The sequence below is a fragment of the Pristiophorus japonicus genome, chromosome 3 (genome assembly GCF_044704955.1).
Source record: "Pristiophorus japonicus isolate sPriJap1 chromosome 3, sPriJap1.hap1, whole genome shotgun sequence".
Lineage (NCBI taxonomy): Eukaryota > Metazoa > Chordata > Chondrichthyes > Pristiophoridae > Pristiophorus > Pristiophorus japonicus.
In genome coordinates this window covers 277,633,521-277,658,892 of record NC_091979.1, presented here as the reverse complement: position 1 = coordinate 277,658,892, position 25,372 = coordinate 277,633,521, and the positions used below count along the sequence as shown (strand labels likewise).

Genomic DNA, 25,372 nt, shown 5'->3' with positions numbered 1-25,372 from the left:
GAAGTAAGCCGGCCAAAGACGAAAAAAACTCGTCATGTAGACGCTTTTTGCACTGCCAGATGTATGCCAGATGTAGAAGCAGTGACATGTGACCTTTGCGGTTTACGACTTTAAATACTCATTTTTTGTAAATCCAAATTGAGTTGTTGCCTGGTTGAGGGACCTACATATAACTCCCCTGGTACCTTATATTAATAAACTGTCTGTGTTTTCAACTCTCTAACGTAGTCTCGGAGTAGATTTATTTCTACCTTGTGGTTTACCCCCAACACCTTCTTCACCACCTGCTGCACCTGCATGTCAACCTTCAATGACTGATGTACCATGACACCCAGGTCTCGTTGCACCTCCCCTTTTCCTAATCTGCCGCCATTCAGGTAATATTCTGCCTACATGTTTTTGCCACCAAAGTGGATAACCTCACATTTATCCACATTATACTGCATCTGCCATGCATTTGCCCACTCACCTAACCTGTCCAAGTCACCCTGCCGCCTCTTAGCGTCCTCCTCACTGCTCACACCACCACCCAGCTTAGTGTCATCTGCAAACTTGGAGATATTACTCTCAATTCCTTCATCTAAATCATTGATGTATTTTGTAAATAGCTGGAGTCCCAGCACGGAGCCCTGCGGCAACCCACTAGTCACTGCCTGCCATTCTGAAAAGGACCCGTTTATCCCAACTCTCTGCTTCCTGTCTATCCACGTCAATATATTACCCCCAATACCATGTGCTTTGATTGTGCACACCAATTTCTTGTGCGGGACCTTGTCAAAAGCCTTTTGAAAGTCCAAATACACCACATCCACTGGTTCTCCCTTGTCCACTCTACTAGTTACATCCTCAAAAAATTCCAGAAGATTTGCCAAGCATGATTTCCCTTTCATAAGTCCATGCTGACTTGGACCGATCCTGTCACTGCTTTCCAAATGTGCTGCTATTTCATCTTTAATAATTGATTCCATCATTTTCCCCACTACTGATGTCAGGCTAAACGGTCTATAATTCCCCGTTTTCTCTCTCCCTCTTTTTTTAAAAAGTGGTGTTACCTTCGCTACCCTCCAGTCCATAGGAACTGATCCAGAGTCGATAGACTGTTCGAAAATGATCACCAATGCATCCACTATTTCCAGGGCCACTTTCTTAAGTACTCTGGGATGCAGACTATCAGGCCCTGGGGATTTATCGGCCTTCAATCCCATCAATTTCCCGAACACAATTTCCCGCCTAAGGATTTCCTTCAGTTCCTCCTTCTCGCTAGACCCTCGGTCCCCTAGTATTTCCAGACGGTTATTTGTGTCTTCCTTCGTGAAGACAGAACCAAAGTATTTGTTCAATTGGTCTGCCATTTCTTTGTTCCCCATTATAAATTCACCTGATTCTGACTGCAAGGGACCTACTTTGTCTTCACTAATCTTTTTCTCTTCACATATCTATAGAAACTTTTGCAGTCAGTTTTTATGTTCCCAGCAAGCTTCCTCTCATACTCTATTTTCCCCTCCTAATTAAACCCTTTGTCCTCCTCTGCTGAATTCTAAATTTCTCCAAGTCCTCAGGTTTGCTGCTTTTTCTGGCCAATTTATATGCCTCTTCCTTGGATTTAATACTATCCCTAATTTTCTCTTGTTAGCCACAGATGAGCCACCTTCCCAGTTTTATTTTTACTCCAAACAGGGATGTACAATTGTTGAATTTCATCCATGTGATCTTTAAATGTTTGCCATTGCCTTTCCAACGTCAACCCTTTAAGTATCGTTCGCCAGTCTATTCTAGCCAATTCACGTCTCATACCATCGAAGTTACCTTTCCTTAAGTTCAGGACCCTAGTCTCTGAATTAACTGTGTCACTCTCCATCTTAATAAAGAATTGTACCATATTGTGGTCACTCTTCCCCAAGAGGCCTCGCACAAGATTGCTAATTAGTCCTTTCTCGTTACACATCACCCAGCCCTCTAGGATGGCCAGCCCTCTCGTTGGTTCCTCGACATATTGGTCCAGAAAACCATCCCTAATACACTCCAGGAAATCCTCCTCCAATGTACTGCTACTAGTTTGGTTAGCCCAATCTATATGTAGATTAAAGTCGCCCGTGATTACTGCTGTACTTCTATTGCATGCATCCCTAATTTCTTATTTGCTGCTGTCCCCAACCTCACTACTGCTGTTTGGTGGCCTGTTCACAACTTCCACTAGCGTTATCACAGTACTCTGGTCAAGGTTTCTCACTGATATGGAAGAACATTTCTACCCTATCAAAGAACAATGGGTAGAGTTTCCACTTTGGGTGCAATCAGTGATACCAATTACGTCCAAAATTGTGCAAGTTTCCACTCAAGCTTATTTGTAGTATCGCCGAACATAAAATCTGCCTGAATCAGCGCAATCGGGAGCATTTTAGAATTTAATTAAAAATTTAAAAAATTTGTGCAGTTTGATTAATACAGCTGAAAATGGGTTTAATCATCACAAAATAAGCATTTTTAATCGGAGTGTCTAGTCCACCACCTGTGTGCAACCCTATTTAAATAACTGAAAATGACTTAAAAAAAACTATACAGAACCATCAACCATATTGGTGCACAGCAATGTTTCTTTTTTTTGGGGCCCGTGTGGTCATTTAAAATTGCGCCATTTTTGTATTTAAAATCTGGCTCACTGGTTGCAGGGGACCTGCAGAGTGCTGTGCAGCTTAAAGGGAACAGTGGTGTACAGTAGTCAGTTTCTTCATTAATTAAAAAACATTATATTCAAAAGATTTTAAAGCATGCCTATTAGTGTCCTTGCACCCAAAAGAAACAGCTTAATTTTAATAGCCTCCTCAAAAGCCCGCAAACAGGCACAATTAACAGAAACCCGCAATAGTGATTAATTTGATCCGGGGGTGTGGCCAGTTTTGTGGGTGGGGCCAACTTCTAGTGCGATGTGTTTTAAAGTAGCACAAAAGCTCATGGAAACTCTTATTTGCGCTGGATGTAATTGGCACTTGAAATTCCATCATTTTTTTCACTGGTTTGGCCGAGTTCAGGCAAATTGTGCTGTAAAAAACAGCACAACCTAGCCAATGTCTTTATGCTTTGCCTACTATGTAATCACAATGATTGGTATTAACTGTTGTCAAGGATTTTCACATCATGCTAATGGAATACTTTGTCAAATTTCAGATGTCCATTTGTGCAATTAAGCATATTTACACTGGGCAGTGAACCAGCTCCAATATAGGTCCCCATTTAAAAAAAAATCATTTTAAATCTTGGGCATCATTTAAATGTGTCTGCATTGTCTCCCACCTGAAGCCAGAGGGAATGACGTCAGGGCCAGCAAGTGGGAGTGGAAAATCGGACAGGATGTCCCCAGCAAGGTAAGTGAAGAGGGAAGGAGTCAGAGGCGATTGTAGCCGGAGAAGTTGCAAGAAAGAGACTGGGGAATAGAAGGCCCAAAGTTTTTTTTTGTTGCTCATCCTGGGCTTAAGAAAATGTAAAAAAAAATGATCCGGGCCTCTTTTGAACAATGCTGATTGCCGCCAGCTTTTGCTGGCAAGTTCAGTACCTCGTGGGTCTCCCAACCCCGCCATATTCCCAATTTAAATTCTCTGGGAAGGTTGCAGTATTGGAGATAACCACATTCCATGGTGGAATTGGGATCTATAAATTCAGTGCAGGATGTATTACAGTACGGAAACTGCCAATTTCTACATTCCAGTCACACAATGTATATACAGACATAAACAATGTTGTGTCTCTGATCTTAGATTGAGAAACTACATTAAAAGGTATGATGGTAGACAAGCAATGGCTAGCATTTAAAGAATTAATATATAATTCACAACAAATGTACATTCCTTTAAGGCACAAAAACCCTACAGGAAAAGTGGTCCAACCATGGCTAACAAGTGAAGTTAAAGATAGTATTAGATTAAAGGAAGTGGCTTATAATGTTGCCAAAAAGAGCAGTAAGCCTGAAGATTGGGAGGATTTTAGAATTCAGCAAAGGAGGACCAAGAAATTAGTAAATGGAAAATAGAATGAGAGAGTAAACTAGCGAGAGACACAAAAACAGACGGTAAAAGCTTCGACGGGTATGTAAAAAGGAAAAGATTAGCAAAAGTAAATGTGACAGGAGAAATTATAATGGGGAATAAGGAAATTAAACAGAAGACAACACAAAAAACCTCCCGGAAATAGTGGAGAACCAAGTATCTAGCGAGAATGAGGAACTGAAAGAAATTATTAGTAAAAAATTGTACTGGAAAAGTTAATGGGACTGAAAGTCAATAAATCCCCGAGACCTGATGGCCTGCATTCCTAGGGTTTTGAAAGAAGTGGCTATAGAGATTGTGGATGCATTGATTGTCAGCTTCCAAAATTCCATAGATTCTAGAACAGTTCCCGTGGATTGGATGTAGCAAATGTAACCCCGCTATTTAAGAAAGGAGGGAGAGAGAATACGGGGAACTACAGGCCAGTTAGCCAGACATCAGTAGTAGGGCAAATGCTAAAATCTATTATTAAGGATGTGGTAACAGGCACTTAGAAAATAATAGTAGGATTGAGTCGAGTCAACACGGATTTATGAAAGGGAAATCACGCTTGACAAATCTGATGCCGTTTTTTTGAGGTTGTAACTAGCAGAGTAGATAAGGGGGAAACCAGTGGATGTGGTGTACTTGGGTTTTCAGAAGGCATTTTATAAGATGCCACACAAGAGGTTATTAAAAGAAATTAGGGCTCATGGGATTGGTGGTAATATATTAACATGGATTGAAGATTGGTTAACAGACAGAAAACAGAGAGTAGGAATAAACGGGTCATTTTCCGGTTGGCAGACTGTAACAAGTGGGGTGCCGCAAGGATCAGTGCTTGGGCCTCAGCTACTCACAATCTATATCAATGATGTGGGTGAGGAGACCAAATGTAATATATCCCAGCTTGCTGATGATACAAAGCTAGGTGGGAATGTAAGTTGTGAGGAGGATGCAAAGAGACTTCAAGAGGATATAGACAGGCTAAATGAGTTGACAAGAACATGGCAAATGGAATATAATGTGGAGAAATGTGAACTTATCCACTTTGGTAGGAAAAATAGAAAAGCAGAGTATTTTTTGAATGGTGAGAGATTGGGAAATGTTGGTGTTCAGAGGGATCTGGGTGTCCTTGCACACGAATCACTGAAAGTTAACATGCAGATACAGCAAGCAATTAAGAAAGCAAATGGTATGTTGGCCTTTATTACAAGAGGATTTGAGTATAAGAGTAAGGATGTCTTATTGCAATTATATAGGGCCCTGGTGAGACTACACCTGGAGTATTGTGTACAGTTTTGGACTCCTTACCTAAAGGAATGATATACTTGCAACAGAGGAAGTGCAACGAAGGTTCATCAGACTGATTCCTGGGGTGAGAGGATTGTTCTATGATGAGAGATTGAGTAGACTATGCCTATATTCTCTCGAGTTTAGAAGAATGAGAGGTGATCTCATTGAAACATACAAAATTCTTGCCGGTTGACCAGGTAGTTGCAGGGAGGATCTTTCCCCTGGTTAAGGAGTCAGGGGTCACAGTCTCAAAATAAGGGTTCAGCCATTTAGAACTGAGATAAGGAGAATTTTTTTCACTCAGAGGTTGGTGAATCTTTGGAATTCTCTACCTCAGAGGGCTGTGGAGGCTCAGTCATTGAGTATATTTGAGACAGAGATTGATAGATTTAAGGCTATTAAGGGAATCAAGGGATATGGGGATAGTACAGGAAAGTGGAGTTGAGGTAGATCAGCCATGATTTTACTGAATGGCGGAGCAGGCTCGAGGGGCCGAATGGCCTACTCCTGCTCCTAATTCTTATGTTCTGAAGTTAACAACTTGTAATGCAAATCAGAAATTAATTAAACCACTATCTGAATGCAGCAGTTAAATTAAAACCTGTATGAAAGCAGCAAGTAAAAAACATCCTGCAAGGTAGGAAGTTGAAAATCAAATTAATCAGTCAGCTTAATACACCTTACCTGAATATAGATTGGAATACTACGCTTTAAATATTGGTCCCTAAAAATTTAACACAGATCAAAGTGTTCCCTCAGTTGTTGTGTAACTTCAGCAGCTGCTACATCAAACCATTACCTTCAATTACCTTTTATGGAAATAACATTTTAATAACAGCTTTCATTGCTCAAGGTAGCAGCTAGAATAAAAAAACATTTCTTTTATGCAATCATTTGTGCAAAAGAACTTAGTTCTGCACATAGTGCAGAGACTTAAACAGTATTCCAGCCATATATTTTTAAAATTCCAAATTACTTTCAATAGAAAATGAGGTGCAACGTCAAAAATTTTCATCCATCTGCATGACATTATAAACAGCAATTTTCTGTTTACCTAGAAAATTTACGCTGGAGGCACATATTCGTATATCCTTCTTCAATTATGGTAATAAAGCACGATATTCAGGGAGGCTATACAAGATGACGATGAAGAATTTCTAATCTTAAAGCTGAGAATCTATCATTTTCTTTCTTACTTTGAACATTTTTGATTACTACTCATCTCAATTCTGCTCAACACAGTTTGTGCAAAGTGAAGCAAGGAAATGTCAAACAGGTCACCAGTCACAACACGAGTGAAAATTCAGAATACAGAACGGAGAGATAGACAAAACTAATGAAAAAGTCCTGTAAATTGAAAGGCTGCAAAAAGACCAAAAATTGAAAATGGTGAGAAATAACATAACAGGATTAAAAATACTGAATTTCAACTACATGTACAGCAGACAGATAAATATCTAGATCTGACTACACAACCCCAAATCTCATGTGTAAGTGCAGTCACATTGTAGTGCTCCCAGCAATGATTTATATCGAAATCTATAAGATCAATGGGCAATATGGAAGAATTGTCATGGCAGTTATGAGCTCAAAACATAAATTACCTAGAAGTTTAGCCTGTGCCCAAGCTCTGTACAATGTAGAAATATAGGGCTCAAGCTTTGGCTCAAGTTGCTCCTATTTTTTTGGAGCAACTAGTTTAGAATGGAGTATCTTAGAAATTGCAATTTAGGTTGCTCCAATTCTAGTGAGTTAGTTAGTTAGAATAGTTTTGTTTTAGAACAGTTCTTTTTCCCAAAAGAGGGCGTTACCAGCCACTTACGCCTGTTTTGCAAGTTTAGGCAGCGAAACCTTACTCCAAACTAACTTAGAATGGAGTAAGTGTAGATTTTTGTACGCTCAGAAAAACATTGCCTACACTTTATAAATTAGGCGTAGGGAACGAGAGATGGTGAGGGCATGGGGTGGGGGGGGAGCGCGGTGCAGGGAGGGAAGTTATTAAGCATTAAACACTTCACTTTTACAAATAAAGAGCCATCATCAATAATAAATGATAAATAAATTTTTTTTTAAATCATTAAATTAAAAATTAAAAATTTCTATTCACCTACTGCAGCACTGGGAGCCCTCCAACAGCATGCTGGGACGGGCCCCTCCCCCCCCCCAGGAGATGCCGGTCGGGCGGCCCCGTCACCGACCAGGACTTCGGGCGGGGCCCCCTCACCGACCAGGACTTCGGGCGGGGCCCTGTCACCGACCAGGCCTTCGGGCGTGGCCGTCACCGACCAGGACTTCGGGCGGGTCCCCGTCACCGACCAGGACTTCGGGCGGTGCCCTGTCACCGACCAGGACTTCGGGCGGGGCCCTGTCATCGACCAGGCCTTCGGGCGGGGCCCTGTCACCGACCAGGCCTTCGGGCGGGTCCCCGTCACCGACCAGGACTTCGGGCGGTGCCCTGTCACCGACCAGGACTTCGGGCGGGGCCCTGTCATCGACCAGGCCTTCGGGCGGGGCCCTGTCACAGACCAGGACTTCGGGCGGTGCCCTGTCACCGACCAGGACTTCGGGCGGGGCCCTGTCATCGACCAGGCCTTCGGGCGGGGCCCTGTCACCGACCAGGCCTTCGGGCGGGTCCCCGTCACCGACCAGGACTTCGGGCGGTGCCCTGTCACCGACCAGGACTTCGGGCGGGGCCCTGTCATCGACCAGGCCTTCGGGCGGGGCCCTGTCACAGACCAGGACTTCGGGCAGTGCCGTGTCACCGACCAGGACTTCGGGCGGGGCCCTGTCACAGACCAGGACTTCGGGCGAAGCCCTGTCACCGACCAGGACTTCGGGCGGGGCCCTGTAACAGACCAGGACTTCGGGCAGTGCCCTGTCACAGACCAGGACTTCGGGCGGGGCCCTGTCACCGACCAGGACTTCGGGCAGTGCCCTGTCACCGACCAGGACTTCGGGCGGGGCCCTGTCACCGACCAGGACTTCGGGCAGTGCCCTGTCACAGACCAGGACTTCGGGCGGGGCCCTGTCACCGACCAGGACTTCGGGCAGTGCCCTGTCACCGACAAGGACTTCGGGCAGTGCCCTGTCACCGACAAGGACTTCGGGCGGGGCCCTGTCGCTGACCAGGACTTCGGGCGGTGCCCTGTCACCGACCAGAACTTCGAGCAGTGCCCTGTCGCCGACCAGGACTTCGGGCTGTGCCCTGTTGCCGACCAGGACTTCGGGCGGTGCCCACCGCTGCCGTCGAGGACTTCGGGCGAGGCCTGCCCCCAGATGACGGACCGCTGACCAGGACTTCGTGCAGACCCCGCCGCCGACTCGGAGTTCGGGTGGGGCCTGCCCCCAGGAGATGCCGGGCGGGCCGCCGCGGTAGAGGTAAGTACTGTCAGGCCACTCGGCCCGGGATAGGGGCGACGTCCCTTCGGCCAGGGATATGGTCGTCGCCCGGAGACAGGACGCACTGGGAGGGCCAGGAGCTACTGCGCAAGCGCGCAGCTGCTGCCACTGTTTTTGGCGCAGTGCTGTAGCTCCACCCCCAGCAGCTCCTGCTGCGCCGCGCCAAGCTGGAAACGGCCCTACAGATATCGGACAATCGCGAGGTAAGTATTTGGCACTTTTTCAGTTCTACAAATTAGGCGGGCCTCTCTGATGTGCGCCATTCTAGCGGGGGTTCCGAAACTTGAGCCCAGTTTCCCCGCCTATCCTCCAAAGATTCATGAGCACAACATAAGGATCAAGAATGCTGCACAGTAAACCAAAAGTAAAATTTTATCCACTATTGATTCTCCCTGCGATATTCTCCTACACAATGTCACCTAAACCTCTGTCCTTTCTACACAAAACTATAACTACATAATTAAACATTATCTGCAGCCACATTGTATGAGCATACAAGGGAAAGCTCTGGCTTGTCAATTTGTACACTCCCAAATTATTCCTGCAGTGTCAATAATCACGGAGTTCAATTACATGTCATTATAGTATCAACAACAACTTGTATTTATATTGCACCTTTAAATAGTAATACATCCCCAGGTGCTTCGCAAGAGCATTATAAAACAAAATTTGACACCACACCACATAAGGAGCTATTGCGGCAAGAGGGGTAGGTTTCAAGGAGAGTCTTGAAGGAGAAAAGAAAGGTAGAGAGGCGGAGAGGTTTAGGGAGGTAGTTCCAGAACACAGGGCCTCGGAAGCTGAAGGCACAGCCGCCAATAGTGGAGTGATTAAAATCAGAGATGCGCAAGAGGCCAGAATTGGAGGAGCACATCTCTCGGAGGGTTGCAGGGCTGGAGGAGGTTACAGAGATATGAAGGGATGAGGCCATGGAGGTATTTGAAAACAAGGATGAGGATTTTAAAATCGAGGCGTTATTTAACCGTGACCCAACGTAGGTCAGTGAGCACAAGGGTGGTGGGTGAACAGGACTTGGTGCGAGTTAGGATACGGGCAGCAGGGTTAACATCTTGTTATACCCTGTCAATATGAAACCTAATGCACAAAACACAAGGGCACAATCTTGATCTCACTCTCTAACTCATTCACATGTATTCACAACAGAATGCAAGTAAATATATAACAAAAGTGTACTCCCGAAAAGGTCATCGACCTGAAACATTAACTCTGTTGATTCTGCCTGACCTGCTGAGTATTTTCAGCATTTTCTGTTCTTACTTCAGATTTCCAGCATCTGCAGTATTTTGATTTTACTTCTCTTCCAGGAGTAACAAAAATAGTCTGTGTTACAAAGATTTCTTGTAAAATGATCCACTAGATCACTGGAGTGCAAGCAACATTATGTACAAAGCTCTGGTACACTGACCAAAATTTTCCCTCAGGCAACACAATCAAAAACAGATAACCTGGTCATTCATTTAATGTTGTTTTGTGGAACCTTGCTCTGTACAAATTGGCTACCATGTACCCGGCATAACAACAATTACAACATTTCAAAACCAATCTTTGTTGTAAAGCACTTTGGGCTGTTCGCCCGTTTCTGGACGCAATTCGCGGCAGAGCCAAAACTTTAGCGCCAGGTTAACATTAGCGCCAGAGCGAGAAAATTTTGCGAAACGAAAGTTCACGAGGAGCGTTGGCGTTAACTCTGGCATTGCACCACCGACTTTGTGCACCGGAGCCAAAAGTTACAGCGCTGAAAAAAATCGTCCGTTCTGCGCAGACGCAAATTTTTTCAATTTTTCCCGCGCTTCTGGTCTAGTCTCCAGTCGCAAATGCTAAAGCAGGGTGCAGCCGCGTGCATGCACAGTACAACCACGGCTGAATCAGCCATTTTACATTTAGATTTTGATCATGGAAGACGACGATTCCAGACAGCATGCCAGGCGATTCAGCCACGAGGCTAATGAAGCTCTAGTGGGGGCTGTGGAAAGAAGATGGCAGGAGTTGTATCTTCGGGGTGGATACAGATCACTGCCATCCATATTTAAAAGGATTTGGAGGGAAATCGCTGAGGAGATCTCTGCCTCAGACACTGTGGTCAGGACTGGCACACAGTGCTGAAAGAAGTTTAATGATCTGACAAGGGTCATTAGAGTACAATTTTAATTCATGCACTGCTTCATTACTTCAATTATAAATCTGACACACTATTTGTTCTCATGCTGTTGCTGCCTCTCAGCACTCGGTGGGTTATCTCCGAAAATGCATGACACACAGGTAGGCTTCGTTTGGCACCCTATTTGCCATGAATTATCTTTACACAGAATTAAGATTGCTTTCTGAGATCTCATAAGATTGCTCCCGACTTCCATGTCCTCCTGGTGAACCATGTGCAACGTCCGAGGCCATTAAACAGAGGACTGTATTACATTCAGACAGTATGGTAGAAGTGCTTTGGTGGCTATCTGTGCCACAAGAGCAGATGGACCCTCTTAGAACCATTCACATTTTCATCTTTGCAATCAAGAGGTCTCATAAGCGCCGTGAGCAGGTGTGGACAGGCAGCGGTCCGCCTCAGACCCTGCCACTCACTGACATTGAGGACAGAACGGCAGGCCACATCGGCATCACAGGTTGGGCAACTGTCACTGGGGGTGCTGATCTATTCGGACTGAGGGTAAATCCTGCAGACACCCTGGGATAGGTTGGGGCAATGTCCTGCAGTGTCTCTGGACTAGATATAATGGAATAGCAGCAGTCCTTCAAATGAACCTGTGCTATGCGACCTTCCTCATGTCACTCTGCCCCCTCCACTGCTAACCACTTGTCTGTTGCTTTCTATTTCCAGATGACCAGCCACAGGCTCAGCATCCCTCAAGGGACCACTCCACGTCAGACCATCGTCTGGAGGAGGAGGAAGGAGTATACCAATGAGCCGACTCCGGCGCAGCATCAATCCACCCCATTCCACCACTGGCACTCAGCTCTGCTGAGGACAACGTAACGTTCTCGGGGTTCGATGAACAGAGGCTCCCCGACCAGTGGTGTGCAGCAACACAGTGCTGGGGTTCAATCCTACATGCCATCTCGCCAGAGGGCGAGATGACAAAGTTTGTCTGCTGACAGACAGGCAGACGTAGAACTGGACATGGTGGGAATATCCAGGGAGAGCATCCAGGTCATCAGTCTGGGTAGGATTGTCTTGGGTAGGATTTCCACGAGCATCAACAGTCTGAAAGCAACCATTACAGAGGTAGGGTCGCAGATTGTCAGTGCGAGCCATGATACCAGTGAGGCCATCAATGCCCACATGAGGCTGGTGGCCTCCAGCAGTGACAGCGCAGTCCCGGAGAGTGTGGCGCGAACCCTTGCAGAATATGGCGCATCGGAGGCACAAGCTCTGGCAGAGGCATCAGCTTGGGCAGGTGATGCAGTCCATGCCTGCCACCATACTCTGTCTGTTCCCCACTGTCACACCCAAACCACCTGTGACTGGCGACACCGATGAAGAGGCTAGCCAGTCAGAAGCCGGGCCTGCCACACCACAAGCTGTTCCAGTGCATCCCCAGATGGCATCTCCATTGTCTCTCCCCCAACACAGCAGCACTCTGGCAGCTTTGACTAGGAGCAGCCAGCAAGGGAGGGTGATAAGGGGAAGGGGGTCAAAAGACGGTGAGAAAAAATAGTGGTGCAAGATATGATGTTGCTGTATTATGTTGTTGATGCTGGATGCATCGTATGTTTTATGTTACAGTATTATGATGTTACAGATTATGTTAAAGTATCACACTGGATTATGTTGTTGAATTATCACACTGCTGGATGAAGCTCATTTTATTTAAGTCTCATAATAAAGGTTACAAAGTTTACAATGTTACAATGTTTAATACATTTTTTTGTTCACCTTAACCAGTTCTGTGTTGTGTCTCATTTGCAGAATAAGAGGGGGAATAGTCAACATGGTGGGATAGAGTGGCCAGGCAACGCTCAAATGTGTCGTTCACTCTTCAAGCAAAGCATTCTATTATGAGCTGCCAAAGTAAGGCTTTTGCAGTGGCGAAATCTCCTCGATGCCTCCCCTGTCGTTGTGGTGGTGGCATGGGTTCCTCACCAGGCTCTTCTTCCTCGTCTTCTTCATTCTCCTCCCCCTCTTTCTCCTGTGGTGGTCCTGCAATCACCATTGGCAATTCCTGTCCCCTCATGATGGCTAAGTTGTGTAGCATGCAGCACACCACAATGAACTCAGAAACTTGCTGATGGGGGGTATTGCAGGTAGCCTCCAGAGTGGTCCAGGCATCAGATGCACTGCTTGAGCACTCCAAATTGTCTGTTCGACGATGTTGCGTGTGGCTGCATAACTCTCATTATAGCGATGCTCGGCTTCTGTCTGAGGGTTCCGGAGGGGCGGTCATGAGCCAGGTGGCGAGGCAGTAACCTTTGTCCCCGAGAAGCCAGCTCTGGCCTTGTGGTTGAGGCTGGAACACTGCTCTCACCCAAGATGAAAGCATCATGGGTGCTCCCTGGATATTGGGCATTGACTGCCATGATGCGTTGGAGTATGGTGCAGACGATCTGTACATTCATGGAGTGGAATCCCTTTCGGTTTTGGAAAACTTCTGCATTCTGTAAAGGTGCTCGCAGGGTGATGTGCATAGAGTCAAAGGCACCCTGAACCTTGGTGAAGCCAGCAAGTTGTCCAAAACCTTCTCTGGTCATTGGGAAGTTTATGAAGTCCATTCTGGGTGCGTACAGTGCATGGCGAATGCAGCAATGTGTAGCGGCTGGGAGATGGAGCATATGTCCCCTGCTGATGCCTGTAAGGAGCCGGAGGCATAGAAGGCAAGTGCCACAATTACCTTCATGTCGACGGGCAGTGCAGTCCTGTTGGCACTACTAGGCCTGCCTGTATGAGCTGGCATATCTCTGTGACCACCTCTTTTCGGAATCGCAGCTTTCTAACGCATTGTGCCTCAGAGAGCTGAAGGTATGAGCGATGTTCCCTGTAAACTCGTGGGGGGTAAGGTCTTTCCCCCCCCCCATACGTCTGCAACCTCTTCGATTTTGTTGCAAATGATCAACAATAAGCTTTCTTCCACTTTGAAGCCGTATGACAATAGCAGCCAGGATTACTGGCTCCCGACCTAGCATGGCCCCCATCTTTTAAAATGTCCTTAAATGTTCTTTAAAAAACAAACTAGAAACTCACATAAACTTCACAATCAAAAATATGCAGTAATGCAGCGTTCTTCTCCAATGCTTTTAATCACTAACAGCGACGTTCTCCTCCACTGTCAACATGGTGCCGTTAGTGCCTGGTGCACCCTGGATCCGTCTGGTTTTTCTGGGCGGGTGCTTGATCAGACGCTAAATCGGGCAAAATGCTCGAAAGTTCCGCCTGGGGCACTAGCGTAGCAATTACGCCATCCAAATGGTCAAAACAGCAGTGGAGCGGTAAGTTTTAGTGCCGCTGCAAAACCATTGGCGAAAGTTCCGCCCAGACGCAACTTCTTGTGCACCTCGTTTCACGCTCAAAAAAAATCATCTTTGCGCCCCGCCGAGGCACTGAATGGGGCGCAAATCAGCTGAAAATCCAGCCCTTTGTCTTATCTTGATGATGTGATCAGATGTGTGTGTCTGGATTATCAGTGAAAAGCAGCTGAACATATACTGTGAGTGAGGCAGAATAGTTATAATTCTATCCGAAACCCAGCCTGTTCTGGATAAGGGATTTATCCGGCAAGGGGTGGTCACGTTAAATTGGGTGGTACAGGTAATGAGCAAGGGGATATCGGGACTGGCTGGCTTGGGGCTGGGAGTGTAGCAGAGAGATCATGCTGGGGGCAGGGCGGTGGATCATGGGGTCAGACCAGCGATTGAGGGAGTTGGCAGCGAGGAAGGACTTCAATTTGTTCATGTCGGAGTTCTGCGCATCCGCCACCTGGTGGCCGGGAATAGTTCCGGACAAGGGGTGGTTCCGGATAAGGGAGATTCAACCTGTATCTCTAAAATGTTACCGAGATGTACTCATAAGAGCAGTAAAATTGTCACAGTCTGCCAATGACAAGAATAGACAGACCATGGTCATGGCATACAAAACCTTAAGGAATTAGCACAGTTTCTATTACAATAAATGTCTTATTTTTGAAAACAACACAGGTAAGCAGGCAGACACCTCTTGGGGAACTTTAATATATTTAATTGGCTCTCAGGATAAGTAAGGGATTAGAATACACAGTGGAAAACTATTCGACTATCCATTTATCCTCCAATATGGTTTTATTCCCATCTTAATTAAGTCTGACATTATCAGCCAAAACATTCTGGCATAATTCTTCTCATCCCATTCTCTCTGCTGTGATGCATCCTGTTGTAGAAGCTTCTGATTCATTTTAAAATTCCTCCAACAGCCCCAGATTGAGAATCACAGGATAACATACTACGAGATATCTGGACAACCTTGAATCAAATTGCAGTTGGCTCTATTTAATTCCATTTTCTTAACTATGTAACCTTTTATGGCACCATTGCCAAATCACATACCAAATGATAGCTTTAAAAAAAAGTTCTCTCCTATTTCAAAAAGTTTCTTTTTATCCAACCAAGTACAAACTGAATTTCTGAGCATGCTTAGTCCAAAGCATAATTCATCCACAATCAATCAGCATTACAAAAAAGAACTGCAAGAATGATCTGATTTGGCATTTCAGAGCCAGAGTTATTTTTTACATTGACACCTCAAAGTTTTTGCCTACTATTCTGAATAGAAGAGAGCATTACAAAATCACCAATAAATTATAAGACCTAATGGGAATCAATGCTCCTCAGTAAAGAAAAGCTATAGGCAATGCATATATATTATTGGGAAACATTGTTTGGCATGGTACAACATCCAGGACAATTGCCCAAAATCCAGCAATGTACATCGGCTAACCAGTTGTAATAGAAATTTTAGATTTTGATCTTTTATCTATCTCTTTTGTAGCAAACAGGAGTCAAATGAGATTTTCTATTATAAATGGTATGATCTTAAAAAATCACAGCAGCAATCTAGGCTTTGTAGGAGAGCATGTGATCACACTTGACAAACCTGTTTAGAGTTCTTTAAGGAAATACCAGAGCTTGTAGTTAAAGAGAATTACAATGGTGGGGCAGAGGACTGGCGCAGACCTGCACTGCTTGCAAACGATCTGGATGTTGAGGGAGTGGCATCTCTCTCGTTGACGATGCCGGACTGATGATTGGGAGAATACAGGGAAATGTGAATGCAGTCTATGATCCCTTGGATCCTGGAAAGCCTGCAATTCTTGAGAACTAGTGCTCTCTTGCCCTGCTTCGCTTGGTCCATCGGAAAGAGATGCAGCTGTTCTTCCTGGAGCAGACAGCCTCGGTCACCTCCCTGAGGCAGCAATGTAAAGCGAACTGGGAGATGTTGCAGATGTCACCTGCCACAGCCTATAACAACTCCATGAAGTAAAAATTAAGGGCAACCATAACTTTGACAGCCACAGGCAGTGCTAGCCATGCTGTGGTTTAGGGCTCCAATTGTGGATGCATCAGGTTATAGCACTCCATTACAGCTTCCTTGTTGAAGAGCAGGTGTCTTGCACATTGCTGCTCGGTTACTTTGAGATAGGAAAAGTATTCCCTGAAAAGCTGCTGTAGGCAGGGCCTCCTGCGGAGTGCACTCCTCCTCCCACTTCTCCTAGATGGGCCTGCTTTCTCCAGTCCTCTTTGCTGCTCCCTACTCTTCCAGCCCCAAAGGCAGACCTAATAGACCACCCATGAGTGATATAAAATATTTCTAAGGCAGCCAAGCAGTCCAGCACTAGCAAATAGTTGTTTCCCAGAACTCATCAGTAGTTGAACAGAGGAAGTAGCCAAAAATGGCCCAGAAGTTGACCAGCAGTCTAGCAAGGCAAACCAGCAACTAACTTGTATGAAGGAAATTAGCCCTTTAAATAACGCTCCTGGAGGATCTTTGCTGACTGTTAATGTTATGACTTGCTGGGTGAGTTTATCACATGGCAAGTCAGGCACGAGGGCAGAAAAACTTCACAAAGTGTCCTCCAACTACCGTAGAATCCCTACTTTATTATAATGAGTTTTTTTTAAATATACCTACAAGTGGCCCGACCAATCCAATATGGCGGACGGCGCACTTCTGGTGCAGCACGGGCCCGCGCCACCTGCCATATTGGACCCTTAGGTGCCCACCTTAAAAATAGGGTAGCAAGATCCAATTACTAGACCTAGGTTTCTGGGTAAAACTAATTTCAATGTTATTCCCACCTACAAAATGGTCAGGACCCTTGAGGCTCAAAAAACTGAATATTCTTAAAGTTTAAGTTAGACAAAATAGACATAGTGCAGGTTGAACCTCCCTAATCTGGCACTCTTTGGCCAGCAACGTCCTTTGTCCGGCATCATTCCCAGCGAGGGGTCGTGGCCTGCGCTGTGTTCTGTGTTCATCAAGTTGAGTAATTTTTAAAGAGTATGGATGGTAAGAAAGACAGGGAAAGGCTAATTGCTGTATTTACACAGATCCCTATATGTGATAAAGCACTTGGGTGCCCACGAAAACCGATTCCTCCAAATGGCGCAGACATCAACCAAAGCAAAACAGGCCGAAAGCTGCCACAGATCTGGGGCACAAATGCCAGTGAGCAGCCCTCGAACCTAGTGACATCGTTGCTGCCCCCTCCCAACACTCCCCGCCCCGAGCTACCTTCTCACCTTTTTGATGTTGAACTTGGAGGCCGGATGGAAATCCTTTTTATACAAGAGATTTGTGAATGATTTTCCCATGTCCACGGGAACCGCTTCACAGCCGTCACGCCTGAAAATGGGGTCGGGATCAGGAGCCGCGGGTTCCCATAGGGACAGAACGAGGTAGTACAGAGCGGGTGGGAGCACTGCTGGGTCAGAGAGGAGGTGAGGGCTCGATTGGGTGTCAGGTGAGGGGATCTTAGTGTTTATTTAAATCAGGTACTGCTGACAATGCTGCTGACAACGACCTGGCCGGGTCATTATCAGCAGCGTTGTCAGATGTCTGTGATGGAATCAGCCATCTCCACGACCAAAACAAAAACAGACGCTGGCATACGGCGCCAGGAGGAGCCGCCGTATTCCTACATAGCCCTGATTGTGGTGGCTATCCAGAGCTCTCCCACCAAGCGGCTGACTCTCAGCGAGATCTACCAGTTCCTCCAGAGCCGCTTCCCCTTTTTCTGAGGCTCCTACCAAGGCTGGAATCCGTGCGTCACAACCTCTCCTTGAACAACTCATTCATCAAACTGCCCAAGGTCTGGGCAGACCTGGCAAAGGCCATTACTGGACCATTGACCCGGCCAACGAGTTCATGATTGAGGAGAGCTCCTTCAGGAGCAAACCGAGAGGCTTTTGCAGGAAATGCCAAGCCCTTAAGCCCATGTACAGCATGATGAATGGATTCAACCACATCCCAGAGACCTGTAACTTCCAAGGGTCAAGAGGACCCATCTCCTGCACCCCCAACGTTCTTTTTATAAATAGTAGCATCAGCATGATGAATAGACATTTGCCCAGCAACGTTGACGGGATGAGTTTACCGGGACATTCTTTCTCTCATCTCTCGGCCAACAATGGTCACTATATGGGAAGCTGTAAGGGATCTTCGGTCAGGGACTACCCTAACCACACCGACAGCTCACTTCCCGCGTCTCCCTTGCTGACCGTCGGTGGGGTGATGGAGCCACACTCCTTGTACACTACCTCGGCTTCAGCATGGGCTCCTTCGGCCTCCGCGCTGAACAACAGGGCTCCTTACATCAAACAGCGGCCCCTCTCGCCGTGCAATCCATCGGCGAATCTCACTTCCAACCTGTGAGCACACTCCCCAGAGCCATCCTATTTACATCAAAATAGCCACAACGTGGCCGATATACAAGGTACGGAGCCCATGGTACTACAGTTACAGATAAGCAAAAATAGCTTTTGTAGGAAGCAATTCTAAAACTTTGCTGACAGTGGGATTTTTAAGTCTGGGGTCAGCGTGACCTCCCGTGGTCCGGCAAATTCTCTGGTCCAGCAGAGGCCAGGTCCCAAGGGTGCCGGATTAACCTGTACACTAGACTGAAACAAAGTGAAGGTCTAGATAAAATTATAAAATGAGGAAACGGAAGATAAGCAAGAGTTACATTTATATTTTGATTATTATTATAAGATTCACTCTATACAAAGGTACTCCTTACATCTGAATAACTTTGTTACTGAAATATTAGAATTTGTTTGTCTCAAGAGTGTGAGCGAAACCATTAAATAAAATGCTTGGCATTTCCCTGCTTTGAAGGCAAGTCACAGGTTAAGACAAAATACTTACTGACTTAAACTTTAACAAATTTAGATTAAGGTTTCAACTATTTTACACCCCATCAATTATTCAAACTAGCCATCGTGACTTAGTTACAAGTAGTTCTGATAAAGATTCAAACATTGATTTCCACAGGAACTTACAATTAGATCAGAATCACGTCCCATGGAGATGACGGTCCTGTTTACAGTTCTCAGTAGCTTCTCCATAATTATCTGGACATGTCGCTGAGTTGGTCCCTAGGTTAGAAATCAACCAATGGAGACTGTTACTAATGACAACGAACAAAATAAAATGCTGATGTTTATCTTTAAAATCCATTTTCGTTCGAAGAAATCAATTATAATTGTACTCAAGTTCAAGACAACAGAATGAATGTTCCAATGCCAAAAGCAAAGTTTGCAGGATAAAATGCAGCGGTTATTATTAATCGCACTTTGTTGCGATGAATTCTTACCAATTGCCACTTCTACAATCAACAGCAAAGAAGTAAATCATATCAAGAGAGTTGTTAAATATACAAAAATGTGCACCTTTTGGGAGTCATTTTGAAAGCACAATTGAAATGACCCGGAAATGTAAAAATAAGGGCCCGGAATTTGCGGTGGATAATGAAGCGTCAGAGAGATTGCGAGATCTCTGTGGGCAGCTTTCTTCGGGCCAGCGGCAAGCGTCTTTGCATTGCCACTGACCACAAATTACAGGCCAAGAAGTCATAAAATCCAAACTTTATTTACAAATGGGGCTTATCCACTTGTCAATATAGGCTATGTACCATCTCCAACTGTACAGTACCCTGCTCCCAGTGCTACACCAATGCACACAGCCTTAAGTACCTAAGGGAAGGTAGCTTGGTCTGCCTGATTTTCTATCTGAAATGGAGAGCTCCATAGAAGGTGAAATGATGACATACTGATTATCAGTTGTTTGTATGATCTTCCTCATTCTTTGAACAAATTTCAATCTTCACATACAACAACTTGCATTTATATAGTGCCTTTAAAAGGCTACATGCTGAGTCATAGATTTAATTATTCAGCAAAAGAGGAAGGAATGAGCTCCTGAGAGCAACTAAATAGGTGAAGAGATTAAGCAGCACCAACTAGTATGTAGTCAAAAAAAAGAGAGAAACAAGGAATAAGATAGGTGGCAGACTATAAAGATTGAACTTGATTCAAAAAATTAGCTTGAACCGAGTGGAGCAGTGGCCAGTCACCTCTAGTCCTACGTAAAATGCATTTGAGCAGTCTCAATCCAGTTTGCTATAGGCATGGGCCTACTCCACATGTGTCACTCCCAAATCAGGCCCCCAAGATCTTTGACTTCCCTCCCATTCCCACTACTGAAAGTGCATCTGTCTTCTTGTCCCTCTCCTCTTTCCATTCCCCAGGCAGTAGTCACCGAGTTCATTTATCAGAGATGGAATGTGATGCATGCATAGATAGAACCTGTTGTTGTTATAGAAAAATAAAGTGTTCCTCAGTGCATTGCAGGCGTCTATTCAAGAGGATTCCTACAAAGCTCATTTCTTCGCTTATATCACAGCCATTTTATCTAGCCTCTGAGCATGCGGAATCAGTGAAGCAGAATGCGTGGGAAAGGTAAAACGGAGAAGCAAGGTGTTCAAAGGCCCAGCAGAATGCATGATACTGTTTTTGAATATGGGATGGGAGGGGAGGTGGTGGGGGGGGGCGCAAAGAAAAGTAGTTGTAGCCTAGTTTTTGAGTGTGTGTGAATTTTTATGCATTTATTTTTAAGCGAATATAGAAACAGTCATGGAAACTTTTTTAATTTCATCTCGGGATGTGGATGATTCTCAAGGCTCCATTTATTGCCCATCTTTAGCTTCCCTAAGAATATAGCAATAGATCTCCTTAAACTGCTGCAGTCCTTGTGGTGATGGTACTTGCACAATAGTGAGATGTTGGCAAATTCTAGGATACTGCCAGAGATGATGAAGGAACAGTGATATATATCCAAGTATGAAGCGTATGTGACTAAGAAGGGAGTTTGAATGTGATGATGCTCACATGACGTTGCTGCTCTTGTCCTTGGTGGTAGAAGTTGTAAATGAGTGCTGTCAAATTAACTTTGGTGAGTGCTACAGTGCATCCTATAGCCACAATGCATCAATAGTGGAAGGGATGGATATCGAGTCCAGTGGTTGGGGCACCCATCATGCAAGCCTCTCTGACCTGGTCGGTGTCAGGTTTTTTGTGTGTTGGTGTTACTGCATCCATCCTGACTTGCACTTTGTAGATGATGGAGAGGCTTTGCATGCTCAGATTATTAGCCTGCTCAGCGTTGCTCTTGTAGCCATGGTATAGCTGATCCAGTTGAGCTTCTGGTCAACGGTAACCCCGAAGATGTTAATGGTACAGAACTCAGTAATAGTGGTGCTGTTGAAGGTCAGCACAGATGGCTGGACTTTCTAGTGTTCAAGATGGTCATTGCCAGGCACTTATTTGGCACAAATATTACCTGCCACTTGCCAGCCCAAGCCTAGATGTTAATCAGATCCAGCTGTAGGCTGGTATGATTTGCTTCATTATTAAAGAAGTTGTGACTAGAATCATCAGCAAACAGCTCTACGCCTGATCTGATGGGGAGGTCATTAATGAAGCAGCTGAAGATGGCTGGCAGAGGACGCTTCCTTGAGGAACTCCTGCAGTGACGCCTTGGGTCTGGGATAACTGTCTTTTGAAAACCACAATCATCTTCCTTTGTATCAGGTATGATTACAGCCACGGAGGGCCCATTATTATTATTTTACATGTGCAGACTCGGCATATTATTCGAGCCATCTTGAAACAGTCATCACTGGCATTAAAAGCGCATGGGTCACCAGATAATTTAGTTAGTGAGCATGATACAGCGACATGAGATATGGTTTGTATCTGGCAAGGACATTTTTCACTATCATAAAGACCCCATAAGTGAAGATTTATGGTGCACTGTCCCTATTCAAAAGCAGTTGAGAAGCACCAACTACAACGTGACCAGTTGAATCCTGGTTTACAGTCTGCTGGTTCAGAGATGAAAGGATTTATAGGAGCATCTGCTGTCCACTCTTCGTGCCAACGAGTTGGTATGGAAAAGTTAACGGAATCAGGAATGGTTGACCATATTGGGTTGGTGGACAGAATAAATCAGTGAATTGGCAATATGAATTTGTCATGAGAATTATTCACTAATTCTGCGACTCAATTTGAACAGCAAAGGCATGGAGGAGCTATGTTGCAGAGGATTGGTATCCATGGAAAGGGAGTAGGGTGCCTTGTTGGGCTGGCCACATTGTTTGCATGCCTGACACAAGACTCCCAAAGCAAGCGCTCTACTTGGAACTCCGACACGGCAAGCGAGCCCTAGGTGGGCAGAGGAAACGTTTCAAGAATACCCTCAAAGCCTCCTTGATAAAATGCATCACCACCACCGAAACCTGGGAGTCCCTGACCAAAGATCGCCCTAAGTGGAGGAAGAGCATCCGGGAGAGCGCTGAGCACCTCGAGTCTCGTCGCCGAGAGCATGCAGAAAGCAAGCACAGGCAGCGGAAAGAGCGTGCAGCAAACCAATCTTCCCACCCACCCTTTCCTTCAACGACTGTTTGTCCCGCCTATGACAGAGACTGTAATTCCCGTATTGGACTGTTCAATCACCTAAGAACTCACTTTTAGAGTGGAAGCAAGTCTTCCTCGATTTCGAGGGACTGCCTATGATGATGAGGTCCTTCTTCGACCTTACAAAGGCCTCTGACATTGTCAACCGCGAGGGTCTATGGAGCGTCCTCCGTTTTGGATGCCCCCAAAAGTACTTCATCGTCTTCCGCCTGCTCCACGACGACATGCAGGCTGTGATCCACCAAAGGATCCATCACAGAGCCAATCCACGTCCGGACTGGGGTCAAACAGGGCTGCGTCATCGCCCCAATCCTCTTCTCAATCTTTCTCGCTGCCATGCTCCACCTCACAGTCAACAAGCTCCCTGCTGGAGTGGAACTAAACTACAAAACCAGTGGGAACCTATTCAACCTGCGTTCCCTCCGGGCCAGGTTCAAGACCACCCTAACCTCTATCGTCGAGCTACAATACGCGGACGATGCCTGTGTCTGCGCACATAGAGGCTGAACTCCAGGACATAGTCGACGTATTTACGAGGCGTACAAAAGCATGAGCCTTATGCTAAACATCCGTAAGACAAAGGTCCTCCACCAGCCTGTCCTCGCCGCACAACACTGCCCGCAGTCATCAAAATCCACGGCGTGGCCCTGGACACCGTGGACCACTTCCCATATCTCGGGAGCCTCCTATCAACAAGAGCAGGCATCGAAGACGAGATCCAACACCGCCTCCAGTGCACCAGTGCACCAGTGCAGCCTTCGGCCACCTGAGGAAAAGAGTGTTTGACGACTAGTCCTCAAAACTGCCACCAAGCTCATGGTCTACAGGGCTGTAGTAATACCCACCCTCCTGTATGGCTCAGAGACATGGACCATGTACAGTAGACACCTCAAGTCGCTGGAAAAATACCAACGATGCCTCCGGAAGATCCTACAAATCCCCTGGGAGGACAGGCACACCAACATCAGCGTCCTCGTCCAGGCCAACATCCCCAGCATTGAAGCACTGACCACACTCGATCAGCTCCGCTGGGCAGGCCACATAGTTTGCATGCCAGACACGAGACTCCCAAAGCAAGTGCTCGACTCGAAGCTCCTTCATGGCAAACAAGCCAAAGGTGGGAAGCGGAAACGTTACAAGGACACCCTCAAAGCCTCCCTGATAAATTGCGACACCCCCACTAACACCTGGGAGTCCCTGGCCAAAGATCACCCAAAGTGGAAGAAGTGCATCTGGGAGGGCGCTGAGCACAATACCGAGAGCATGCAGAAATCAAGCGCAGTGAGCGGAAAGAACGTGCAGCAAACCAGTCCCACCCACCCCTTTCCTCAACGCCTATCTGTCCCAACTGTGACAAATTCTGTGGCTCTTGTATTGGACTGTTCAGCCACCAAAGAACTCACTTCAGCAGTGGAAGCAAGTTTTCCTTGATTCCGAGGGACTGCCTATGATGATGATGAGGATGCAACATGCCAGACACATGTTGTATAGTAGAATGCAGTTGAGTATTCACCAGTTTAATGTGCAGTGAGCAAGCCCAAATGGAAGTGCAATATCTCACAACTAAATAGTGCAGTTGAGAGCAGCTGAGCGTAAAGTGGAGGCATTTGTTCTCTAGGCAGAGGTGCCAAGTTTGGTTATTTCAGGTTTTGACTTTCTCAGCAGTTTTCAGTAGATGTTTTTTATAGGCTATTGAGCAATCGTGAAGTTCAAGTAAACATGGTGAGCACCATGTTTAAGAACTTGACCATTGAGGATAATAATGAGGGTCCATTGACCTCCACTGAACAGTTTTGCAAAGGCTCCTTGGTGCTATATTAAATCAAATACCTTGATGTCTAGCTGTTTTTGCTGAAACATCAGTTTTTTAAAAAAATATAATTAGATTCTATAGAATTATTTTTTGGCGGAATGCAATTGGGAAGAAAGGTTGGCACGATATGATTGGCAAAGAAGAAAGTAGCCAATTATAAGAGAAAAAACATTACGCAATGAGAATAAAAAACTGAGATTCTCTCAACAGTCATAGAATAGTCAGACTATAGCGCATAAACAAGAATATTTTAAATGAAAATTAATTGAAATATAATTTAAAGTACAAGTTGAACCTCCCTTATCCAGAACTCTCTGGAGTTGCCTGTTCCGGAGAAGGGATTTTTCCGGACGAGGGGTGGTCATGTTAAATTGGATGGTACAGGTACAGGTACAGAGGGCCCAAGTTTCCACAGGATAAAAAACGAGCGCCCTTCCGAGCTGGGCGCCCGTTTTTTGCACCTAAAACGGCGCCAGAAAAAAAACGCGCTATTCTCGAGCGCTTTGCAGCTCCTTGTCTGTTTGGCGCAGCGCCCAGGAGCCTACACTCGCGCCAATTTTGTAAGTGGGAGGGGGCGGGTACTATTTAAATTAGTTTTTTTCCTGCTGGCAACGCTGCGCGTGCGCGTTGGAGCGTTCGCACATGCTCAATGTGAAGGAAACATTGGCACTCGGCCATTTTTGTAGTTCTTTGTAGCTGTTTAATTTTTGAACATTTTTTAATAAAAGCACATTGCCATCAGCACATCAGCACTGAGGCTACCCTTCTCACTGTCTCCTTCCCCTCCCCACCTTCCACGGCAACAAACAGCGGTTTCCTCCCCCTCCCTCCCCTCCGCGGCGGCAACAAACCGCTGTCTCCTTCCCCTCCCGCCCCT

The 25,372-nt window shown here is 45.7% G+C and overlaps 1 protein-coding gene and 1 pseudogene across 2 annotated transcripts in view; one reads left to right on the top strand and one right to left on the bottom strand.

Moving 5' to 3' along the window:
• The window catches only part of dock1 (dedicator of cytokinesis 1), an 816,280-nt gene that overhangs the window by 510,053 nt on the left and 280,855 nt on the right, over positions 1-25,372 (bottom strand). For both annotated transcript variants that reach the window (XM_070876753.1, XM_070876754.1), the window contains exon 27: positions 19,209-19,304. In XM_070876753.1, coding sequence (XP_070732854.1) covers positions 19,209-19,304 — 96 coding nt within the window. The remainder of the gene's footprint in view (positions 1-19,208; positions 19,305-25,372) is intronic.
• LOC139260427 (forkhead box protein F1 pseudogene) lies at positions 17,715-18,708 on the top strand (annotated as a pseudogene).